Below are 23,010 nucleotides of genomic sequence, written 5' to 3'. Positions count from 1 at the left end.
CGGGCATTTACCGTGAGCCGTGATGCGCCGGGTCCTCGGGATTCTAGGAGTATGTCGATGTACGCTCTCCCAGAATGATAGAGCTGTGCTGTAGCTGTCATTCGGCTGTAGTGCGGTCAGCAAGCAGTTAGTCTTTTGTCAATACTTCCACTCCCTAATTAATGCCTCTCAAGTTGAGCAACTTTTGCATTTTCTACTAATTGAGCACTACAAGCAATTTTTAAACTTTTTGTTCTGCAACAGACTGGCTTGTATTTTTAGCATACACCAGATACTGGATTTATGAAGTAATTTTCTTAGTCCTCCAATGTAATCTGAAAACAGGATATTCATTTTGCAGGAATGTATTGGTGGTGCAGCAGTACAGTCTTTAATCACTTCAACCCCGGACAATATTGCTGGCTTAAGACCAGACCACTTTTTGTGATTCTGCAATTGCGCGGTCGTGCGATGTGACTCCCAAACAAAATTGATGTCCTTTTTTTCCCCACAAATAGAGCTTTCTTTTGGTGGTATTTGATCACCCCTGCGGTTTTTATTTTTTGAGCTATAAACAAAAACAGAGCGTTATTTTTTACTTTTTGTTATAATAAATATCCCACAAAAATATATATAAAAATTTCCTCCCCCCCCCCCCCCACAATTGGCACCTTTCAGGGGGGAGGGGGGTGCAGTTACCTGGATAATCCAGGTAACTGCACCCACTTCCGGGCTAGCTCTCTGCGGAAAGGGGCGTACATTACGCCCCTTTCCGCAAGTGCCCGCCCCCTTCCGCAAGTGCCCCGCTGCCTGCTGGGAAACACACAGATCCCAGAGGCAGCGGGGACCGTTCTCATTGCGCGGCTCGCGCATGCGCAGTAGGGAACCTGGAAATGAAGCCGAAAGGCTCCATTTCCTGATTCCCATAACCAAGATGGCGGCGGCAGCACTCGAGTGTCGATCTAGAGATCGGCTTCGGGTGCCGACATCGCGGGCGCGCTGGACAGGTAAGTGTCACTATTTTTAAAAGTCAGCAGCTGCAGTATTTGTAGCTGCTGACTTTAAAAAAAAAAAAAAAAGCGGAGTCCCGGCGGACTCCCGCTTTAAGCCTCAAACCATACAAGTTGCGTTGTGTATTTGGTACATTTAAAGCCATTGTTGATACCATATTGTTTTTGTTGACCCTCTTTTCCACTTGCAGAGCTAGTTTACCATTTTTTCTTTGAAATATTCAAAAACAAACATTTTAACCTACTGATGCCTCAATGTCCATTTTTTTTTTTTTTTTTATATATTTTAAAGTTGCCAGTAGCTGCTGCATTTCCCATCCTAGATTTAAGCCTCATGCACACGAGACGCAGTTAAACGCGCGTTCAGATGCAGTTGGACAGTTTTTTCAACTGCACCTGAACTCATTCAATGTTATCCTATGTGTCCATGCACACAGTCTCGTTTTTTTCCGTTTATATGCAGTTGCGTTTAATCTCGTTTTTCCAGAAGCAAAAAAATGCGTTCAGAAACAAAAATTTCTGCGTTTCAGACGCAAAACGCGGCAAAACGCGGCAAAACGCCGCTACCGCGTTTAGCCGCGTTTGCGTTTATATGCGTTTTTAAAGGTGACCTTTTTTTTACATTAAAAATCTCAAAAATGATTGCAAATGATGAAAAACCATTAGAAAAATATTTTAAACAATTGCAATTGCAAGTGGACAATCCACAACTTGTGGCAAGTGACGTGGCAAGTGGACAATCCACAACTTGTGGCAAGTGACATGGCAGGTGGCAAGTGATGTGGCAAGTGGACAATCCACAACTTGTGGCAAGTGACGTGGCAGGTGAAGTGGCAAGTGACGTGGAAAGTGGACAATAGACAACTTGTGGCAGGTGACGTGGCAAGTGACCTGGCAGGTGACGCGGCAAGTGACTTGGCAGGTGACGTGGCAAGTGGAAAATCAACAACTTGTGGCAGGTGACGTGGCAAGTGACCTGGCAGGTGACGCGGCAAGTGACTTGGCAGGTGACGTGGCAAGTGGAAAATCAACAACTTGTGGCAGGTGACTGGCATGTGACGTGGCAAGTGGACAATCCATAACTTGTGGCAGGTGACGTGGCAAGTGGACAATCCACTTGTGGCAGGGGACGTGGCAAGTGACGTGGCAAGTGGACAATCCACTTGTGGAAGGTGATGTGGCAAGTGACGTGGCGAGTGGACAATCCACAACTTGTGTCAGGTGACGTGGCAAGTGGACAATCCACAACTTGTGGCAGGTGATGGGGCAAGTGATGTGGCAAGTGGACAATCCACTTGTGGCAGGGGATGTGGCAAGTGACGTGGCGAGTGGACAATCCACAACTTGTGTCAGGTGACGTGGCAAGTGGACAATCCACAACTTGTGGCAGGTGATGTGGCAAGTGATGTGGCAAGTGGACAATCCACTTGTGGCAGGTGACGTGGCAGGGGACGTGGCAAGGGACGTGGCAAGTGGACAATCCACAACTTGTGGCAGGTGATGTGGCTGGTGACGTGGCAAGTGGACAATCCACATCTTGTGGCAGGTGACGTGGCAGGTGACGTGGAAAGTGGTGTGGCAAGTGGACAATCCACAACTTGTGGCAGGTGATGTGGCTGGTGACGTGGTAAGTGGACAATCCACAACTTGTGGCAGATGGCATGGCAGGTGACGTGGAAAGTGGACAATCCACAACTTGTGGCAGGTGATGTGGCAAGTGATGTGGCAGGTGATGTGACAAGTGAACAATCCACATCTTGTGGCAAGTGACGTGGCAGCTGACGTGGCAGGTGACGTGGCAGGTGACGTGGCAGGTGACGTGGCAGGTGACGTGGCAAGTGACGTGGCAAGTGACGTGGCAAGTGACATGGCAAGTGGACAATCCACATCTCGTGGCAAGTGACGTGGCAGGTGATGTGGCAAGTGGACAATCCACAACTTGTGGCAGGTGACGTGGCAGGTGATGTGGCAAGTGACGTGGCAGCTGACGTGGCAAGTGGACAATCCAAAACTTGTGGCAGGTGACGTGGCAAGTGACGTGGCAAGTGATGTGGCAAGTGGACAATCCACAGCTTGTGGCAAGTGACGTGGCAAGTGGACAATCCACAACTTGTGGCAGGTGACGTGGCAAGTGACGTGGCAGGTGAAGTGGCAAGTGACGCGGCAAGTAGACAATCCACAACTTGTGGCAGGTGATGTGGCAAGTGACGTGGCAGGTGATGTGGCAAGTCACGTGGCAAGTGGACAATCCACAACTTGTGGCAGGTGATGTGGCTGGTGACGTGTCAAGTGGACAATCCACAGCTTGTGGCAGGTGGCATGGCAGATGACGTGGAAAGTGGACAATCCACATCTCGTGGCAAGTGACGTGGCAAGTGACGTGGCAAGTGGACAATCCAAAACTTGTGGCAGGTGACGTGGCAAGTGATGTGGCAGGTGACGTGGCAAGTGATGTGGCAAGTGGACAATCCACAGCTTGTGGCAAGTGACGTGGCGAGTGGACAATCCACAACTTGTGGCAGGTGACGTGGCAAGTGAACAATCCACAACTTGTGGCAGGTGACGTGGCAAGTGACGTGGCAGGTGATGTGGCAAGTGATGCGGCAAGTAGACAATCCACAACTTGTGGCAGGTGATGTGGCTGGTGACGTGGCAAGTGGACAATCCACAGCTTGTGGCAGGTGGCATGGCAGATGACGTGGAAAGTGGACAATCCACATCTCGTGGCAAGTGACGTGGCAGGTGATGTGGCAAGTGACGTGGCAAGTGGACAATCCAAAATTTGTGGCAGGTGACGTGGCAGGTGATGTGGCAAGTGGACAATCCCCAACTTGTGGCAAGTGACGTGGCAAGTGGACAATCCACAACTTGTGGCAGGTGCCGTGGCAAGTGACACGGCAAATGCAAGTGTACAACTGCTCTCTATGCTGCTGCTGCTCACTCTGATCAAAATAGCAGAAATAGTTAAAAAAAATGCTTTGAGAGCTTGGGGAGGGTCTACATGATGTTATCTTTATAAACGCGTCTAAACGCAAACGCGTCTAAACGCGACATGCAAACGCGGCAAAACGCGCGTTTCTAAACGCGCGTTTCAGCTTTTTTTTAACAGAGGTTTCATCTGCGTCTCGTGTGCATGAGGCCTTATACTTTAGTCAATACGTTGTTTGTTCTTGTTTTGTTCTTTTTTTTTTTTTTTGTGGTAAAATGAGGTGCCTCGGCTTGTATTCGGATCAACTCATACTCGAGTATATACGGTAATAAAATTGAATGCATTTAATATAAATGCTAACCAATGCTGCTTGTCAGGGACCACCAGTGTAAAGCTGGGATTATTTTCAGAAATCGCTTGTGTGACACAGCGGGGATCTCCCACTGTGTCAGGTATTGTTATATCAGAACACTGATCAATGATGCCCCACACCCCGCCGTTATCATTAACAGCGCGCTGTTCCTGTAATGGTGGGGGGGCTGGACATCGGCGATCAGTGTTCTCGTATAACAATACCGGACATGTTTCTGCAAAAGACTCATAGATGTGAACCAAGTCTAAGACGTTTAGTAACATAATGGGGTTAAAAAAAACTAAAATTAGCCTTTTTTATAGTACAAAAAAAGCAGATGATCACTACTGTTAGGGGTTAACTTTTGTTACTGTGAAACTAATATTTACAGTAGCAATTATTTGCTGTTTTTGTACTATAAAGGGCTTTTTTTTTTTAACCCATTATGTTACTGGCCGATTAATCAAATAATTTCATAATCGATTAGTTGTTTCAGCCCTATTTCTGATGTTCAACAAACGCTTCTATAGCGTTTGTATGGGCGTCAATGAGCTTTAGACTAGTGCGTTTTTCAAGCGTTGAAAACCCTCCTACATGTGGGTTTGTAGCGCTTGAGTGTTAAAACTGCTCCACAATGGAAAGTGAGAAACTGGTTACCGCGTCGGAAATTCTTTCCAGCGCGTTTTGTGGAGTGTTACCATAGACTTGAATGGGAGGCATTGAAAGGGTTCAAACCCTTCCTGACTCAATTTTGAAGCAACGCTAACACTTAACCACTTGCAGACCGGACCATTTTGCTGGTCAAAGACCAGACCACTTTTTGCGATTCGGCACTGCGTCGCTTTAACTGACAATTGCGCGGTCGTGCAACGTGGCTCCCGAACAAAATTTACGTCCTTTTTTTTCCCCACAAATAGCGCTTTCTTTTGGTGGTATTTGATCACCCCTGCGGTTTTTATTTTTTGCGCTATAAACAAAAATAGAGCGACAATTTTGAAAAAAACGCATTATTTTTTACTTTTTGTTATAATAAATATCCCCCAAAAATATATAAAAAAACATTTTTTTCCCTCAGTTTAGGCCGATACGTATTCTTCTACATATTTTTGGTAAAAAAAATCGCAATAAGCAATTGGTTTGCGCAAAAGTTATAGCGTTTACAAAATAGGGATAGTTTTATAGCATTTTTATTATTATTATTTTTTTTACTAGTAATGGCGGCGATCAGCGATTTTTATTGTGACTGCGACATTGTGGGGGACCCATCGGACATTTTTGGGACCATTGTCATTTATACAGTAATCACTGCTATATAAATGCAGTGATTCCTGTGTAAATGACACTGGCAGTGAAGGGGTTAACCAGTGGGTGGCAGTGTAGGGGTTAAGTGTTCCTAGGGGTGTGTTACTAACTGGGGGGGGTTGGGCTTTCATTTAGTGAACACTGATCTCTGCTCCAATCACATGGAGAAGAGATCAGCGTCACTAGTTGCTAGGCAGAATGGAGAAATGCTGTTTACTCTGCATTTCCTCCATTCGGCCGCTCCGTGAGACGATCGCGGGGATGCCCGCAGCGATCGAGTCCGCGGGTCCCGCGACCGGACTTACGGGGGTCCCGACCAGCGCGTGAGCGCGGCGGCGCGCTCCCGATGACTGACAGGGCGGCATTGAATATTGGACGTACCTGTACGCCAATATGCCTGCCCGTGTCATTCTGTCGACATACATCGTCGTGCGCTGGTTGGGAAGTGGTTAATAGACAACACATTGTGCTGTTCACACTATGTCTTGTGCATAGGCGTAAGGGGTGTATCTAAAACCTGTCAAAAGCCTGCTCTTAATGCCAGCGTGAACTCAGCCTTAAAGGGGTCGTAAACCCTCCATGGTTTTTCACCTTAACCACTTGGTTCCCACACTACGTCTATTGATGTCATGGGCTTTCAGTGGTTATATCTAAATGATGCCTGAGGCCACAGACATCATTCAGATATTGCCGTTTTCAGCCTGTGCTTCCCTGCACCATAAGAACGATCATAGCGGCTGTTCCGCCGCTTGATTGTTCTCTCCGGTGCTTCTACCAACTCACCGTTTCCATCGGTGAGTCGGTCACAGGATCCTCCGGCCCCAGCAAGTAACCATAGAGATTTCCGGCGAACTAGATTGTCCCCGGAGTCTCTATGATCGTTCGGAGGCTGGGCACGATGTTATGACATCACGCCTGGCCTCGGTATTCAAATTAACGGCGTCGATCTGGCTAGAAAGCCAGGATCGTGTTTTTTTTTTTTTTTTTTTTTTTTTTTTTTTTATTCTTCCTAGCCTAGAGGTGAGATGAGATGTCCGATCATGCCATATTCCTATTACAAGGGATGTTTACATTCCTTGTAATAGGAATAAAAGTCATCATTTTTTTTTTTTTTTTTGTGTAAAACTAAAAAAATATAAATAAAATTAACAATAAAATTTTTTTTTTTTAAAGCGCCCCTGTCCCCGTGAGCTCGCACACAGAAGCGAACGTATATAAGTCCCGCCCACATATGAAAACTGTGTTCAAACCACACATGTGAGGTATCGCCGCGAACGTTGGAGCGAGAGCAATAATTCTAGCCCTAGACCTCCTCTGTAACCAGTAAAAAAATTGAAAGCGTCGCCTATGGGGATTTTTAAATACCAAAGTTTGGCGCCATTCCACGAGCGCGTGCAATTTTGAAGCGTGACATGTTGGGTATCTATTTACTCTGCGTATCCTCCTCTTTCACATTATGCAAAAAAATTGGGCTAACTTTACTTTTTTTTGCATGAAAGTTTTTTTTTTCTGGAAAAAAAAAAACGTGTTTGAAAAATTGCTGCGCAAATACCGTGCAAGATAAAGTTGCAACGAGTGCCATTGTATTCTCTAGGGTCTTTGCTAAAAAAAAAATATATAATGTTTGGGGGTTCTATGTAATTTTCTAGCAAAAAAATTAGGAATTTTACATGTAGGAGAAAAATGTCAGAATTGGCCTGGGCGCGAAGTGGTTAATGCATCCTGTGTATTAAGGTGACAAAGCTTCTAGCACTGACCGGCCCTCCAGGCCCCACCCTGTTTTTACTCACCTGAGGCCGTTCGTTCTCTCGGCGGAGAGCGGAGACATGCTCTGTACCTCTCCCCTTCTGCTCTTGTTTGGATATATTCATAGCAGCTTAATATTTTAAAAAGTATAAATAGTAGAAAAAAAGTTGAAGTCCCATCATCGGCTGAAAGTTGAATGGCTTTAATAGAGAATTCACATCTATTAGAAACTATATATGATTTATTTATCTAGGTAGCGCCACATAAGCACCTTCTATTGCTGCGGGGATACCCGCGATCGTGTCACGGAGCTGTAGAACGGGGAGATGCCGATGTAAACAGCATCTTCCCGTTCTGCCTAATGACAGGACACTGATCGCCTGCTCCCTGTCATCGGGAGCAGCGATCAGTGTCGTGTCACACACAGCCCATCCCCCAGAGAGTTAGAAACGCTCCCCTAGGACACACTTAACCCCTCCCCGCTCCCCTAGTGGTTAACTCCTTCACTGCCAGTGACAATTTTACAGTAATCAATGCAATTTTATAGCATTGTTCGCTGTATTCATGCCAATGGTCCCAAAAATGTGTCAAAATTGTCTGTGTCCACCGTAATATCGCAGTCACGATAAAAATCGATTGCCGACATTACTAATAAAAATGCCATAAACTATCCCCTATTTTGTAGACGCTATAACTTTTGCGCAAACCAATCAATAAACGCAAAATGTGTAGAATACGTATCGGCTTAAACTGAGGAAGAAAATATATATATTTTTTCCATATTTTTGGGGGATATTTATTATAGCAAAACGTAAAAAATAATGGGTTTTTTTTTTTCGTTCAAAATTGAAGCTATTTTTTTGTTTATAGCGCAAAAAATAAAACCCGCAGAGGTGATCAAATACTGACAAAAGAAAGCTCTATTTGTGGGGGGGAAAAGACGACGCCAATTTGTTGGGAGCCACGTCGCACGACCATGCAATTAGTTAAAGCAATGCAGTGCTGAATCACCCAATGTGCTTTGGTCAGGAACGGGGTAAATCCTTCCGGGGCTGAAGTGGTTCAACAAAAATTTATCATCTATGGGCTGCTTAAATTGGAACTATAGGCAAAACTTTTATTTTGGATAGAGTAAATGAGGAGTCCTCTTCCAGGACGTCTTACAGAGATAGGCTCCTCTCACCTAGCACAGTAAACGCATGATCCACACGTATTAGCCCCTCAGTATTTCCTCTGGTCAGGAACTCCAAACAGATGTTTATTTTTCCGGCCTTTGTGCTAGGTGGCAGGGGCCTCCGGACATCCATACCCAGGGCAAACGGGTAGTACTCCTGGGGTATGAGTCCGTTTGGGCCACCCAGAGACCTGATAGAGCGGTCTAGGGTTAAAGTAAGGGACCCCCCCATCCCAATTGAGTTATAGCCTCAGTGAGGTACCTTTTTTGAGGAGTGTAGGAGGTGATCCAGTGGGTCCATCCGAAATGGCACAGCAGGGTGTTCTCCTAGGTGAGGCACAGCCCACCGCATGGTCTGGGTACTTTTTTTTTATTTTAATTTTTTCCTGCTGTTTACAGAGATCTCCATGTGCAGGGCTTCTCTATTCCCAGCATGTGGATTGTGCTGGTGGTGCAGGGTGATGAGGTAACTTCCAGGGCTGGTTACAGGAAGTCCAGCGGTGGCCATCTTGGTACACCCAGATGAAGCCTAGCTGGGAATAACAGGGCTGTGCCGGTGTAGTGTCATATTTTGCTCCCCATCACAGAATGCTCCGGAAGTGACGTTGCAGCCAGAAATTTAGCACTGCGCATGCGTGATGTGTTCCAAACACTTGTGCCATGCATTCCAAATGATTTGCAACAATGTAGACCAGCGAAACAGTCAGATAATGTCAGAGAAGTCCGGGGAGGTATTCCCCCTCCCTGAGCCACAGTTACCTGCTCTCTCTCCGCCGCTCTCTGCTCTGTCTAAAGTTAATGTCACAATTACCTCCCCTCACTCCCGTGACATCTGAGGGTGTCACTGAACTACATTGTCGGAAACCCTCTGCAACGCATGGTGCAAGCATTTGGAACGCATCGCGCAGTGCTAAATTTCTGGCCGCAACGTCACTTCCGGAGCATTCTATGATGGGGAGCAAAATATGACACTACACCGGAGGGCAGCGTCGGATCCACAGTGCGGCCCGGATTCTCCACACATTATATATGGCGCAGAAGGCTTTCTGGAGGCATTATCTGTTCATTTAGGCCCTAAGGTAAGAAAATAGGGGGCAGACTGTTCCTTCCCTTTTCTTATCCTCCTGCGGGGGGGGGGGGGGGGGGGGCACAGTGGCGTTGTTTTTCTTCTAGAGCCTGTCTATTGTTATGCTTAGTGTGGACAGGTGTCGCACATACTAGCAGTGGTGGGTACTTTTAAAAAGGTTCTTGGATTACAATTTTTGTTATCCACAGGGTGATTTTGTAACTGGTATTGTCTTCAGTGGAAGTAATGTGCTCGTGTTTTGTCATTTGATTTCAGGACAAAGCCCATGAGCCCAGTGATAGCAAAACGGAGACATCCAGAAAAAGGTGCCCGATGTGCACCAAGAAAAAGCCTTATGGGTGGATAAAATGTGCATGTCAGGACTATATAGACAAGCTCATCAAAGGAGAAACGGGCCTTCTCCTCAAAGGTTTTATGGACTCGATGACGAAAGGGATAAAACTGACTTTAAAGTCCTTTAAACCCAGAGAGCAGGAGGCTCTTGCTGAACCTATCGCCTGTACTTCTGGCACCAAAACTAGTGTTAGGCCAATGGTCCTGCACCAGCAAGGAGTATTGGAGGAGAGCTCAGAGTCGGCGTCAAAGCCTGAGGAGGGGGACTGTAATGAGGAAAGACCCAGCAAGGTTCAAAGATCCCCTTTTCCTACAGAGGAACTATTAAAGGCTATATACGACACCCTGGTGCTGGAGGAGCCAGAGGACCAGGAATTGTCTGTACATTACCTTTTTATATGCAGGCCATCAGCCTAAGCAGAGCAGAACCTTTCAGTTACATACGTCTCTAAAAGAGACAGTATTTCAGGAATGGAAGAAAGGGTTCAAGACCCTCCCCTTGAGTTCTGAGATTGGAGGGAATTCATATAATTCCCTATCTGGGAGACCTGCTGATCTTTGCAGACTCAGCAGACGAGGTGACACAGAACCTGAGCAGAACTATCAGACACCTTCAGCAGCTGGGGTGGCTGGTAAATCAGAAGTCACAGTTGGTACCTACTCAAAGTATAGTATTTCTAGGATACCCAATAGACTCCACTACATCCAAAAATTTTCTGACGGAAGGAAAAGTGGCAAAGATAATTGCAGAGGAGAGCAGCCTCTGCGTATGGACAGAGACCTCAATTCAGGGTATAATGAGGGTTCTTGGTTTGATGACAGCAGCCATCCCAGGAGTCCAGTGGGCACAATTCCATACGCAAGCACTTAAGGCGTTCATGCTGTGTGTCTGGGGTGGAAGGAAGGAATCTTTTCAGAGGCAGACGCAGAGATCCTGCAGGAAGTAAAACTCAGAGGTGGTGGTTGATCCCTGCAAAGCTCTCTGCAGGTCGACTTTGGTCCCAACACAACCCTGTGGCAGTCACCACAGACGCCAGCGGCCAAGGGTGTGGAGCCCATTCAGGCGCACAGATGGCCCAGGGGGGTCTAGAACTGGCAGGAAGCCAGCCTCTCCTCCAATGCAACTTAGCTGAGTGCAGTTCTAAAGGCTCTAGTAGTCTTTGGTCCGACTGAGGGGAAGATACGTGCAGGTCCTTTTGGACAATATTGCCATAGTAAGATAAATCAACAGGCAGGGAGATACAAGAGTCCCAGGTCTTATGAGGATAGCAGAAAAGATCCTTCAATGGGTGGAGGCAAATCTTTTATCCCTGTTTTTTTCTATTCACATAAAAGGGAAATTAACCGCTTGAGATCCGCGCTATAGCCGACTGACGGCTACAGCGCAGACCTGCTTTGCCGTGCACGAGGGGCGCGCACGGCGCTCTGATCAGCGAGTCTGAGACTCGCCTGATCACAGATCGGAGCAAGGGGTCGATCCCGACCCCTTACCACGTTATCAGCTGTCAGCCAATGACAGCTGATCATGTGATCACAACAGAGCCGGTAATCGGCTATTTTTCTTCCGCGCGCAAAAAAAAGCCGTTCACCGGCGGCCGTGAGAGGGACTTTAGTCCCGATCACGGCGAGCTGGGGCCAAGTCATCGGTGCCCACAGTGCCACCCATCGGTGCCCACAGTGCCACCCATCGGTGCCCACAGTGCCACCCATCGGTGCCCACAGTGCCACCCATCGGTGCCCACAATCTGCCTCAACAGTGCTGCACTGCATATTCCACATATCCGTGCCCATCAGTGTCATCTACCAGTGCCCATCCGTGCTGCCTTATCTGTGCCCATCGGTGCCCACCAGTGCAGCCCATCGGTGCCCACCAGTGCAGCCTCCTCAGTGCATTTCAATGAAGGAGAAAAATGACCTGTTTGCAAAATTGTATAACAAACTATTAAACATGATTTTTTATTTATTTTTTTTGCATCTTTGTTTAGCAAAAAATAAAAACCCCAGCTGTAATTAAATACCACCAAAAGAAAGCTCTATTTGTGGGGAAAATTTTTTTTTTATTTGGGTACAGTGTTGTATGACCGCGCAGTTGTCATTCAAAGTGCATCAGCGCAGCGCTGAAAGATGAAAATTGGTCTGGGCAGGAGGGGAGTTTAAGTGCCCAGTAAGCAAGTGGTTAAATACTCTGACAGATGTCCTAAGCTGGGAGATTCTGTCTCAGACAGAATGGTGTTTGGTGTTTGAATCGAACAGTGTTTGACCAGATAGGTCCATTTGTGGGATTCCCCACTTCTGCACTTTTTGCTACAAGGCAGAACAGGCAGGTGGAACAATTTTTCTCCCTAGAGAGATCATCTCAGTCTGGGCCTAGATGCCCTATCCCAATCCTGGGAGGCAAATCTGGTGGATGCATTTCCACCTTTTGCTCTCATTCCAAAGATTATACGGAAGATAAGAGTGTAGAGCACGAAGCTTATCCTAATCACACCATTCTGGCCAAGGACGTCTTGGTTCTCGGGACTACTAAGACTCAGCATCTCAGAGCCTTGTAGACTGTATTACAGGACAGACCTCATATATCAGGGAGAGGTGAATCATCCAGAAGTGAGCTCTTTCTCTGATGGCCTGGCTTCTGAGAGGGAGCTGTTAAAGCAGAGGCGGTTATTGGCGAAAGTAATCAATACAATTCTTAGCAGCCGGAAGCTGTCCACTAACGCTATTTACAATAAAATCTGGAAAAAATTTGGAGCCTGGCGCCTGCTCAATAACAGTGTCGGGAGCCATGATCCCGGTGGTCCTGGATTTCCTCCAAGCCGGAGCAGATCTAAATCTGGCAGTTGGCACCCTTAAAGTGGTTGTAAACCCTTACAACCAACTTTGACCTACAGGTAAGCCTAGATTAAGGCTTACCTGTAGGTCCAAGAAATATCTCCTAAACCATGTCGGTTTAGGAGATATTTGCCAAAAGACATGCACCGCAGTCTATTGCGCATCCACCGCAGGTGCAGTGAGCACGCCGCGGTCAACGGCGATATGCCGCAAGTGGCGGCTCCCGCGCGCATGCGCGGGTGGGACGTCATCGCTGCTTCGCCAAATGACAGGCGGAGCAGCGAGACCCACTGAGAAGATGGATGCACCAGACTACAGGGGACAGCAGTGACTTCGCTGGCTCCTGTGTCAGGTAAGTGACACATAATGGACTACTATGCGATGCATAGTAGTCCATTATGCTTTACCTTTGCAGGGAATGAAAGAGGAAGTAAACTCATCAGGGTTTACTTCCTCTTTAAGGTGCAGGTATTGGCTCTAGCTTTTTAAAGCAACGACTGTCCGAAGAGCCACTGTTTAAGAGATTTCTTGCATCCATCAGCCATAAGCGGGTCCTCAAGTTGAGGAGGTTCCATCCCTGGACTTATCCACTGTGTTACAAAGTCTTTGTAAAACACCGGTTGAGCCAATAGACAAACTGCCTATAAAGCTCTTAACCTTGATTGAGCCCTTCTGCATCATCTTGCAAGAAAAGATTATGTTCTCGCTGAATCTGGCATTTCTCCCCAAAGTACCATCTAACTTCCATAGGTCGGAAGAGATTGTGATAACATCATTTTGTGGAGATCCTAAAAACGACAAGGAGGCAGGATTTAATAAGATGTCAGGAGATGCTTGATCACTTAAATAGAGCACACCAAGGAATGGCGACGTTCCAGCAGCCTGTTTTGTTTGCAGGTTCAAACAGTGGTAAAAGGGCATCTAAAAATGCCATCGTGAGGTGGATGAAGTCGGCCATCGCGGAGGCATACAAAACATCCCGGACACCTCCATTAGGAATAAATGCTCATTCCACAAGAGCGCTTCCTACTTCTTGGGCTGAAAGGGCAGGAGTGTTTCCCCTCCAGATTTGCAAGGCAGCAACCTGATCCAGGTTTCAGACGTTGGTAAAGCATTAGACTGGATCTGCTTGCCACCCAGGACCAGTCTTTTTCAGCAGGAAAGTGCTGCAGGCTGTGGTCGCAGCCTGATCGGGTAGTTCTATTTTGTCTTCTGTAAGCCATCTTGGAAGATGACTTGGAAAAACAGTGTTTATTACCTGTTGACTACTTTTTCCAGGAATCTTCCAGGACAACGTCAGTTCCCTCCCTTTGTTGGTGATTAGCAATGTAAAACAGAGTAAAGATAAAGCTACGCTAATGAAGGTTAATGATTGCTTATTCTGAAGTCTTCGGTTATTTGTTAATACTGAGGGGCTAATACATGTGCTGCTTTTGTGATGTGGATCATGTGTTTCCTGTGCTAGGTGGGAGGAGCCTAGCTCTCTAAGATTCCTGGAAAAAGTAGTTAACACTGTGTGTGTATATTATATAATTTTTTTTTATCTTTCAATGATAATAGTAAACAAGACAGAGTGGGCACATCTCCCTTATGGGGAGCGCAGTCAGCAATAAGAACTAACAGGTATTCTAATTCCTCTCTACCCAAAACGAAAAAGTTTGTCTAGCCGCTTCCTTGGTTGTAAACCATTAGGAGGGTGTAGTTCGGTTTTTGAGCCAACATGTAAATGTCAAATGTGTTTTCAGCATTGCAAATGTTTACATGTGTACAGTGTGAACTACAGCCTTGGACACACTGCTTCTTTCAATCATTTGGATCAAACCATTCTTTTGAGAGGAAAAAAGTAAATGGGCCAAACAATGTGTCATGTTTAAAAAATGTGTATGGGTTCATTAGTTGACTATTTTAGCCGTTGGAATGCTCGTTTTACTGTGTGTTCCCTTTACAAAGTACATAGACTAAAATATTCTATAGTGCAGGTATTTGATATGAATAGTTAAAATACACATAAAGCAGCTAAGTCCACCTGCTCTTGAAGCCAAGTAGATTGTCTTGAGCTGGGGGACTTGTCTACAAAATGCAGAAGAAATTTAGTGTGTGTGTGTTTTAACATAATGTAATTTTGTTTTCTTAAAGAAAGCAACAAAGAAAACGGATAAGCCTAGCGTAGAAGAGAAACCCGAACAAGATGTAACAGAACTCACCAATGAGGCTCTGAAAGAGGAACTGTTGAAATATGGAATAACACACGGTCCTATTGTGGGTATGGTTTACCAGTTTCATTTGACATTTTTCTGTGGTAGCTTTCCTTTGTTTAAAATATTTTATGTAATGTTTTAAGAAGTTTATGGAATTCTGCCATTGTGTTACTAAAATCGTACCTCTTTATGACTTGTATTTATTTTTATTAAAGCTGAAGTTTAGCTATTAAAAACAAAACATTCTTTTATAGCTTTAGTGAGCTAATTTACTGTAATGAAGTTTGCCATGCAGACAGCTGGATCCTATAGAAATAATCACTGCAGGGATTTCTCACCCTCCTATTTGCTTCTGAATGTGCAGCACTGCAGTGGTTAATAGTCTTTTGTGTGTGTGTGTTTGTTTGTTTTTTTTTCTTTGTCAAATTTCAATTGTCAGTCTCTTGACAAAAATGACATTTTAGTCATCTATTGTTTGACTAAAATCTCTAGTACATTTTAGTCGACAAAAAAATGTTATGGGTTTAGGTAAATTGTGATGCATTTTTCTAGAATTTCCAAACTTGTGTACTCCTGGAGTAAAAATCAAATGTTATTTATGTTACTAAAGTATAACTAAAGGCAAAACTTTTTTCCAGTTTTGGATAGAGTACACTTGTTAGATTTTATTGTCCATGCCCCTGTTGCGTCCGATAAGGTGACCCGTCAGAATTTGTAACTGAAGTGACATTTCGTCGCCGCCATCCTGCTACACCCCAGGTGTGAAATGAAAAACTCCGGTGGGTGTAACAAGATGTCCGCTTGCCCTTTCTCAGTGTAGCCTTACTGTGGAGGAGTGCGGGGTGTATCAAGATGGCAGCGATGGAACATCGCTTCCATTACATATTGTGACGGGTCGCCAAATCTGATGAAATGCCCCCAATAAGGAGATTCACCACCTCTATTTTGTCCTGTATAACATTTTATCATTGAAAGTAAAAAAAAAAAAAAAAAAAATCAGATTTTGGCTTGTCCCCAGTAACAGTAATAGAGGGGAAATCTTCCAATAAGGACACTAGTTCTGGTGACCTCGGGGTCCCCAAGTAATTCCATTAATCTTCAGTTTTCCTCTCACTTCCTGTTTGTCTATGGGACAGGAAGTGAAGGGAAATCTCCACAATGGGACATAGATGGCAAAAATAAATCTGACTGGTTATAACCCCCCCCCCCCCTTACTCTATCCAAAATGAAAAAAGTTTTGCCTATAGTTCTTTTTAAGGTTTGAACATGCACTACTAACAAAGATTTAGCCATTGTGATATATGACAAATAGAAGTGCAACTTTAAAATACAAAAAAAATGTGGTTGTAATTCCTTTGCATATATTACCAACATTAATAAGTATAACTAAAGGCAACATTTCCATTTTTAGGTATAGGGGATAGGGATTGGATTTGCAAGGGATTTCCTGTTTGGCTATGGGACGGAATGTGAAGGTAAATCTCCCCAATGGGACAAAGATGGCAAGGGTAAACCTTACAGGGGTTATAACCCTTCCTGGCTATATCAAATATAGGAAAAAAAGAAATATTAAAGCAGAACTCCGGAATCTTAAAAAAAATCCCCCATTAGTACGCCAGTTATTGCATTTGTAATCAGCTCTGTGATTCAAAAAATCTGTGCTTCTTAGAACCTCTCCCCCCCCCCCCCCCCCCCCCGCTTGTACATGTAAATGTGAACTCGCCCACTTCAACATAAATCACACCCCTCTTTCTGCAGCCAGAAAGCCATACATGACACACAGTATGATGGGTTAGCCTTATAAATACAAAGCATTTTAATATAAATGCAAACCAGTGCAACGTGTTGATGTCTGCCCCAGCAGTGTAGAGCGGGCATTATTATTAGAAATCGCTTGTATGACAGAGCGAAGAACACCGCGCGCTCATGTTCCGCCTCCAGGTATTATGGCTGACTGTGCCAATATCGGAGGGAGGCAGACATCAGTGTTCTGATATACTATACCTGACACAGTGGGACATGTCATACAGCTGATTTCTAATAATCACTGCTCTGCATGGAGATAGCGGGGGGTAGTGCTTTGGGGACAGTGGAAGGTGGATTACTGGCAGGGATGGCATGTTTATTTTTGGCTTGGCAGTTGAAGCTGTAAAACCACCCCTTAAAGAGGAAGTAAACTCTCCCACTTTGATGCTTCTTTTCATTTAGTACATTATAATATGTAATTATTAAAGTATAGCCACTGTAATCCAGCCCAAATCACATATTACTGTTTAAAAAAACTTGTTTCCAGGGGTTAGGCAGCGCCACCTTAAGTATTGTTTTCTGAGTCAACAGTGGAGTGTTTCCGCCCTTACATTGAGCACTTCCTATACTGTTAACCAAGCCTCTTTCTCAATCCAACGTTTCTATGGCAACCCTGCTTCCCTGTTCATAGCTGACTTGTTTTATTTCATACTATTTACTTGTGCTGATTACCTAGTGTTTACCTGTATGAGTCCTATCAGCTTTAGCTGATAAGACTGCAGTACTGCTGTCCCATTCCCTGGTTTACACTGTGTATCATGTCACATGGTGTATAGAAGGAAGCTTTGAGTGATTAGCAGCCTCCTGGGAGTTCAGTGTTGTGTGCCATAGGAAGTCCTGATAAGACAGTGTGCTGTAAATCGGGGGAGATCTGGGCATGCTCAGTGATGTTTTTCTAAAGAACAAGGATTACAACAATACTAAGCAAGTAAGGATATATCTACAAGCAGTGTTCATTAGGTTTTTTTTTATGCTGATTTACATGGGACAAAGTTGTGGGGGAGGGTTTACAACCACTTTAACCACCTCCAATACAGTGCAGTTACACCCCCTTCCTGACCAGACCAATTTTCAGCTTTCAGCGCTCTCACAGTTTGAATGACAATTACTCAGTCATCCTACACTGTATCCATATGAAACTTGCGTCCTTTTTTCCACACAAATAGAGCTTTCTTTTAGTGGTATTTAATCACTAGTGGGTTTTTTATTTTTTGTGCTATAAATAAAATAATACGTAAATTTTGTGAAAAAAATGCCCTTTTCTTCGTTTCTGTCATAAATTTTTGCTAATTAGTAATTTTTCTTCATAAATTTTGGCCAAAATTTATACTGCTACATATCTTTGGTAAAAATAACCCACATTAGTATATATTATTTGGTCTTTGTGAAAGTTGTAGAGTCTACAAACTATGGTGCCAATCACTGAAAATTGATCACTTCTGATCAGGCCTTCAGTACATCAGGTGTACCTCATTTCTTGAGACACTAACAAGTCAGGAAAGTACAAATACCCCCCCCAAATGACCCCTTTTTACAAAGTAGACATCCCAAGGTATTAAGTAGCATGGTGAGTTTTTTTAAGTTGTCATTTTTTCCCACAATTCTTTGCAAAATGAAGATTTTTTTTTTTTTTTTTTTTTACTAAATTGTCATAATATCAGGTTATTTCTCACACACAGCATATGCATACAACAAATTACACCCCAAAATACATTCTGCTACTCTTCCCGAGTACGGCGATACCACATGTGTAGGACTTTTACACAACCTGGCCACATACAGAGCACTAACATTGATGTAGTACCTTCAGACGTTCTACGAGCAAAAATTACGCATCTCATTTCTCAACCACCTATTACACTTTTGAAGGCCCTGGAGTACCAGGACAATGGAATTTCCCATAAAATTACCCCATTTTGGAAAGCAAACACCCCAATGTATAATCTGTGAGGCATAATGAGTCTTTTGAACGGTTCATTTTTTTCCAGAAGTTTTTGGAATATGTGGAAAAAAATTAAAACGCATTTTTTTACACACAATTGTCAATTTATAAGATATTTCTAACACATAGCATGTATATAGCAAAAATTACACCCCAAAATACATTCTGCTACTCCTCCCGAGTATGGCGATACCACATGTGTAGGACTTTTACACAGCCTGGCCACATAGAGAGGCCGAACATTGAAGTAGTACGTTCAGGCGTTCTAGGAGCATAAATGACACATCTCATTTCATTCCTACCCATCACACTTTTGAAGGTCCTGGACCACCAGGACAGTGAAATTACCCACAAAATGACCCTATTTTGGAAAGCAAACACCCCAACGTATATTCTATGAGACATGGGCTGGAGATAGGTACTCGGGTACTCTGATGGCCTGGTGACAGGTACTCGGGTACTCTGATGGCCTGGTGACAGGTACTCGGGTACTCTGATGGCCTGGTGACAGGTACTCGGGTACTCTGATGGCCTGGTGACAGGTACTATGAGGGGTGGTGACAGGTCCTCTTTATTGGGGGGGGGGTCAATCAGTATGATTGGTGTACACTGTATGCGGTAACGAGGTGTTACTGCAATCTCCTCACACACGATCGGTGTGTGAGGAGGAGAACCCGGTAACATCCCGTTACCGCAGTTTGTTTACATTTTTGTGATCGGCTGTGAAAGGATCACAGCCGATCACGTGGGTAAACAGCCGGCCAATGGCTGTTTACCAGCGTCGGTGACGAGCAGTGTTCCCGGGGAACACGCCGCCACCGACGTGCACGCGCAGCGTGCTCGCATCTTCGTGACTTCATCACGGCCGATCACGTGGTAAACAGCCATAACCAATGGCTGTTCACCCCCTTCGGTGGCGAGCGGTGTCTCCGTGACACGCCGCCACCGAAGAAACAGGGATGTGCGCGCACGATCGCGCGCATGCGCCGCCTGGCCGTCATTTGATGGCCGGCGGTCAGCAACTAGTTAATTATTATTATAATTTATTATTTTTTTAAGACTTTAACCAGTTCTTAAGCTTAAAAGGGATTCTTTGCGCTGTGTACCTCCCTCGTAGTGTACACAAAAGAGCAGGTTGTGCCTTTTGTCATAGCAACCAATTGGTGTTTTCGCTTTGAGCAGCTTACAGCCTGACAGGTACCCATATTGGTAATTATAGGTTTTTGTGTAGCCGTACAGTTTCCAGTGTTTATAAGCCCATGTGAGTCATGTGATGGCCTTGCTTTTAAGGAGATAATTTTGCTTGCACAAGTACATAATTAAGGCTGAAAAAAGGCAAGTCCATCAAGTCCAACGCGTGTGTGCGCGCTTTAAAGTGGCTGTAAACCCTTGCAACACACTTTGACCTACAGGTAAGCCTAGATTAAGGCTTACCTGTAGGTCCAAGAAATATCTCCTAAACCTATACGGTTTAGGAGATATTTGCCCGAAGACATGCGCCCCGTAGACAGCGGTGCACTGAGCGTGGCACCATCAACGACGGAGATGCCGCACGTGTCGGCTCCCGTGCGCATGCGCGGGAGTGACGTCATCGCGGCTTTGCCGAATGACAGCGTCAGAGCTGCGAGACCCCACTGAGAAGATGGATGCGGCGGACTACAGGGGACAGCGGTGACTTCGCTGGCTCCTGTGTCAGGTAAGTGACACATAATGGACTACTATGCGATGCATAGTAGTCCATTATGCTTTGCCTTTGCAGGGAATGAAAGAGGAAGTAAACTCATCAGGGTTTACTTCCTCTTTAATTTTATTACATTGTATATCCCTGTATGTTGTGGTCGTTTAGGTGCCTATCTAATCGTTTCTAATTTTAGTGAATGTCCCCGTATCAATTCCCTTGCGCAGAATTTTTTATCCCTATTGTGGGGGTCACCAGTACGGTATTCGTACATTACCTTGCAAAAGTATTTAACCCCCACCCCCACCCCCCCCCCCGGCTTTTTACCTCTTTTTGTTACATTACAGCCTTTAGTTCAATGTTTTTTTTCATCTGTATTATATGTGATGAATCAGAAAACAATAGTCTAAGTTGGTGAAGTAAGATTAGAAAAATATATACATAAAACTATTTTTCAGAAATAAAAAAACTGATAATTGGCATGTGCGTATATGTATTCACCCCTTTGTTATGAAGCCCATAAAAAGCACTGGTGCAACCAATTGCCTTCAGAAGTCGCATAAGTGGTGCAATGATATCCATCCACCTGTGTGCTACGTGTCACATGATCTGTCATTACAAATACATACCGTTTTTGAAAGGCCCTAGAGGCAGGCTGCAAGAGGCACCACTAACCATACACTACCATGAAGACCAAGGAACTCTCCAAACAAGTAAGAGACAATGTTGTTAAGTACAAGTCAGGGTTGGGTTATTAAAAAAAAAAAATATCTTTGATCCCTAGGAGCACCATCAAATCTATCCTAACCAAATGGAAAAAAATATGGCACAACAGCAAACCTGCCAAGAGATGGCCATACACCAAAACTCACATACCGGACAAAGAGGACATTAAACAGAGAAGCAGCACAGAGACATAAGGTTACCCTGGAGGAGCTGCAGAGACTGGCATATCTGTACATAGGACGACAATAAGCTGTACGCTCCATAGAGTTGGGCTTTATGGCAGAGTTGCCAGAAGAAAGCCATTACTTTTAGTAAAAAACAAAATGGCACCTTTTTAGTTGGCAAAAGGGCATGTGGGAGACTCACAAAATGTATGGACCAAGGTGCTCTGGTCTGATGAGACTAAAATTGAAAGTTTTGCCCATCACAGAAAACGCTATGTCTGGTGCAAACCCATCACATCACCCAAAGAACACCATCCCCACAGTGAAACGTGATGATGGCAGCATCATGCTGTAAGGATGTTTTTCAGCAATCGAGACTGGGAAACTGGTCAGAGTTGAGGGAAAGATGGATGGTGCTAAGTACAGGGATATTCTTGAGCAAAACCTGTACCACTCTGTGATTTGAGGCTAAGATGGAGGTTCACCTTCCAGCAGGACAATGACCCCAAGCACACTGCTAAAGCAACACTTGAGTTTTAAGGGGAAACATGTAAATGTGTTGGAATGACCTACTGAAAGGCCGGACCTCAATCCAATAGAAAATCTGTGGTCAGACGTAGATTGCGATTCACAAGCGCAAACCATCCAACTTTAAGGAGCTGGAGCAGTTTCCCAGTAGTAAGATGTGGCAAGCTAATAGAGACTTATCCAGAGCAACTTAGAGCTATGATAGTCGCAAAAGGTGGCTTGACATGATGGGGGGGGGGGGGGGTGAATAGTTATGCACATTGACTTTTTCTGTTATTTTGTCCTATTTGTCTGCTTCACAATAAAAAAAAATCAAAGTTGTGGGCATGTTCTGTAAATTAAATGATGCAAGATGCAATCCATGCTAATTCCAGGTTGTGAGGCAACAAAACACGAGAAATGCCGAGGGGGGTGAATACTTTTGCAAGGCACTGTATTAGGGGTGCGCCTCTTCACTGGTCTCACGATTATCTGGTCAACAATTTGATTCTGCGATGCATCACGATTACCGACGAGCTTCCACACTGCGATCTTTTAGGACACATCAGTTCCCAAAAGATTGCCTGGCTATGCAGGACAGCGCAGTGAGACACGCACACTGGGCTGTGAAGCTGCAAGCTGTCACAGCCGGATGCCTACAGTAGTATTGTCAGTGCCGTGAACAGGCGGGGGAGTTAATGGAGGGTTTGGGTGTCCACGTCGCTGGTTTGTGGGACAGGTGAGTGTCTTTTTATTAAAAGTCAGAAGATGCACTTTTTTTGTAGCTGCTGACTTTTAAGTAACAAAAAATTGACTGGAACTACGCTTTGGATTAAAAAAAATACCTCGCTCCCTTAAAGTGCACTAATCCGGTGCTTTTCAGGGTACAGACATTCACACACGGCTGCTGGGAGGTCAGGAGGGACCACAATCCACAGCTGACAAACATACCTCTGAAGTTCCCTGTATTTGTCTCTGTGCTGACCAGTGGCAGCTGGTGCTCAAAATTTTTGGGTGGGTGCAAACTGAAAAATACTGAACCTCCTCTGTCAAACGCAGGCATTTGTGCCGGTCAAACGCAGCCAGCGTGAGGTGTAAGAGTACAAATACACTTGTACTCTTACTGTTGTAACTTTGTTTTAATAAATACCGTGTTACAATGAATGATGTGCCACGCTGTATGTGTTCATACCGAATTTCACAGTAAATAAATCCAGATCATGTGACGTGTCTCTCCTCTCACGTTTT

General features: G+C 44.8%; 1 protein-coding gene across 8 annotated transcripts in view; it reads left to right on the top strand.

Moving 5' to 3' along the window:
- Positions 1–23,010, top strand: part of TMPO (thymopoietin) — a 52,893-nt gene that overhangs the window by 13,916 nt on the left and 15,967 nt on the right. For all 8 annotated transcript variants that reach the window (XM_077472026.1, XM_077472024.1, XM_077472025.1 and 5 more), the window contains exon 2: positions 14,878–15,004. In XM_077472026.1, coding sequence (XP_077328152.1) covers positions 14,878–15,004 — 127 coding nt within the window. The remainder of the gene's footprint in view (positions 1–14,877; positions 15,005–23,010) is intronic.

This window comes from Lithobates pipiens, unplaced genomic scaffold (assembly GCF_037356315.1).
Source record: "Lithobates pipiens isolate NorthernLeopardFrog02 unplaced genomic scaffold, aLitPip1_a1.2 Scaffold_8, whole genome shotgun sequence".
NCBI classification, from domain to species: domain Eukaryota; kingdom Metazoa; phylum Chordata; class Amphibia; order Anura; family Ranidae; genus Lithobates; species Lithobates pipiens.
The sequence above is the reverse complement of the archived record's forward strand: the minus strand, read 5'-3'. Positions and strand labels throughout refer to the sequence as shown.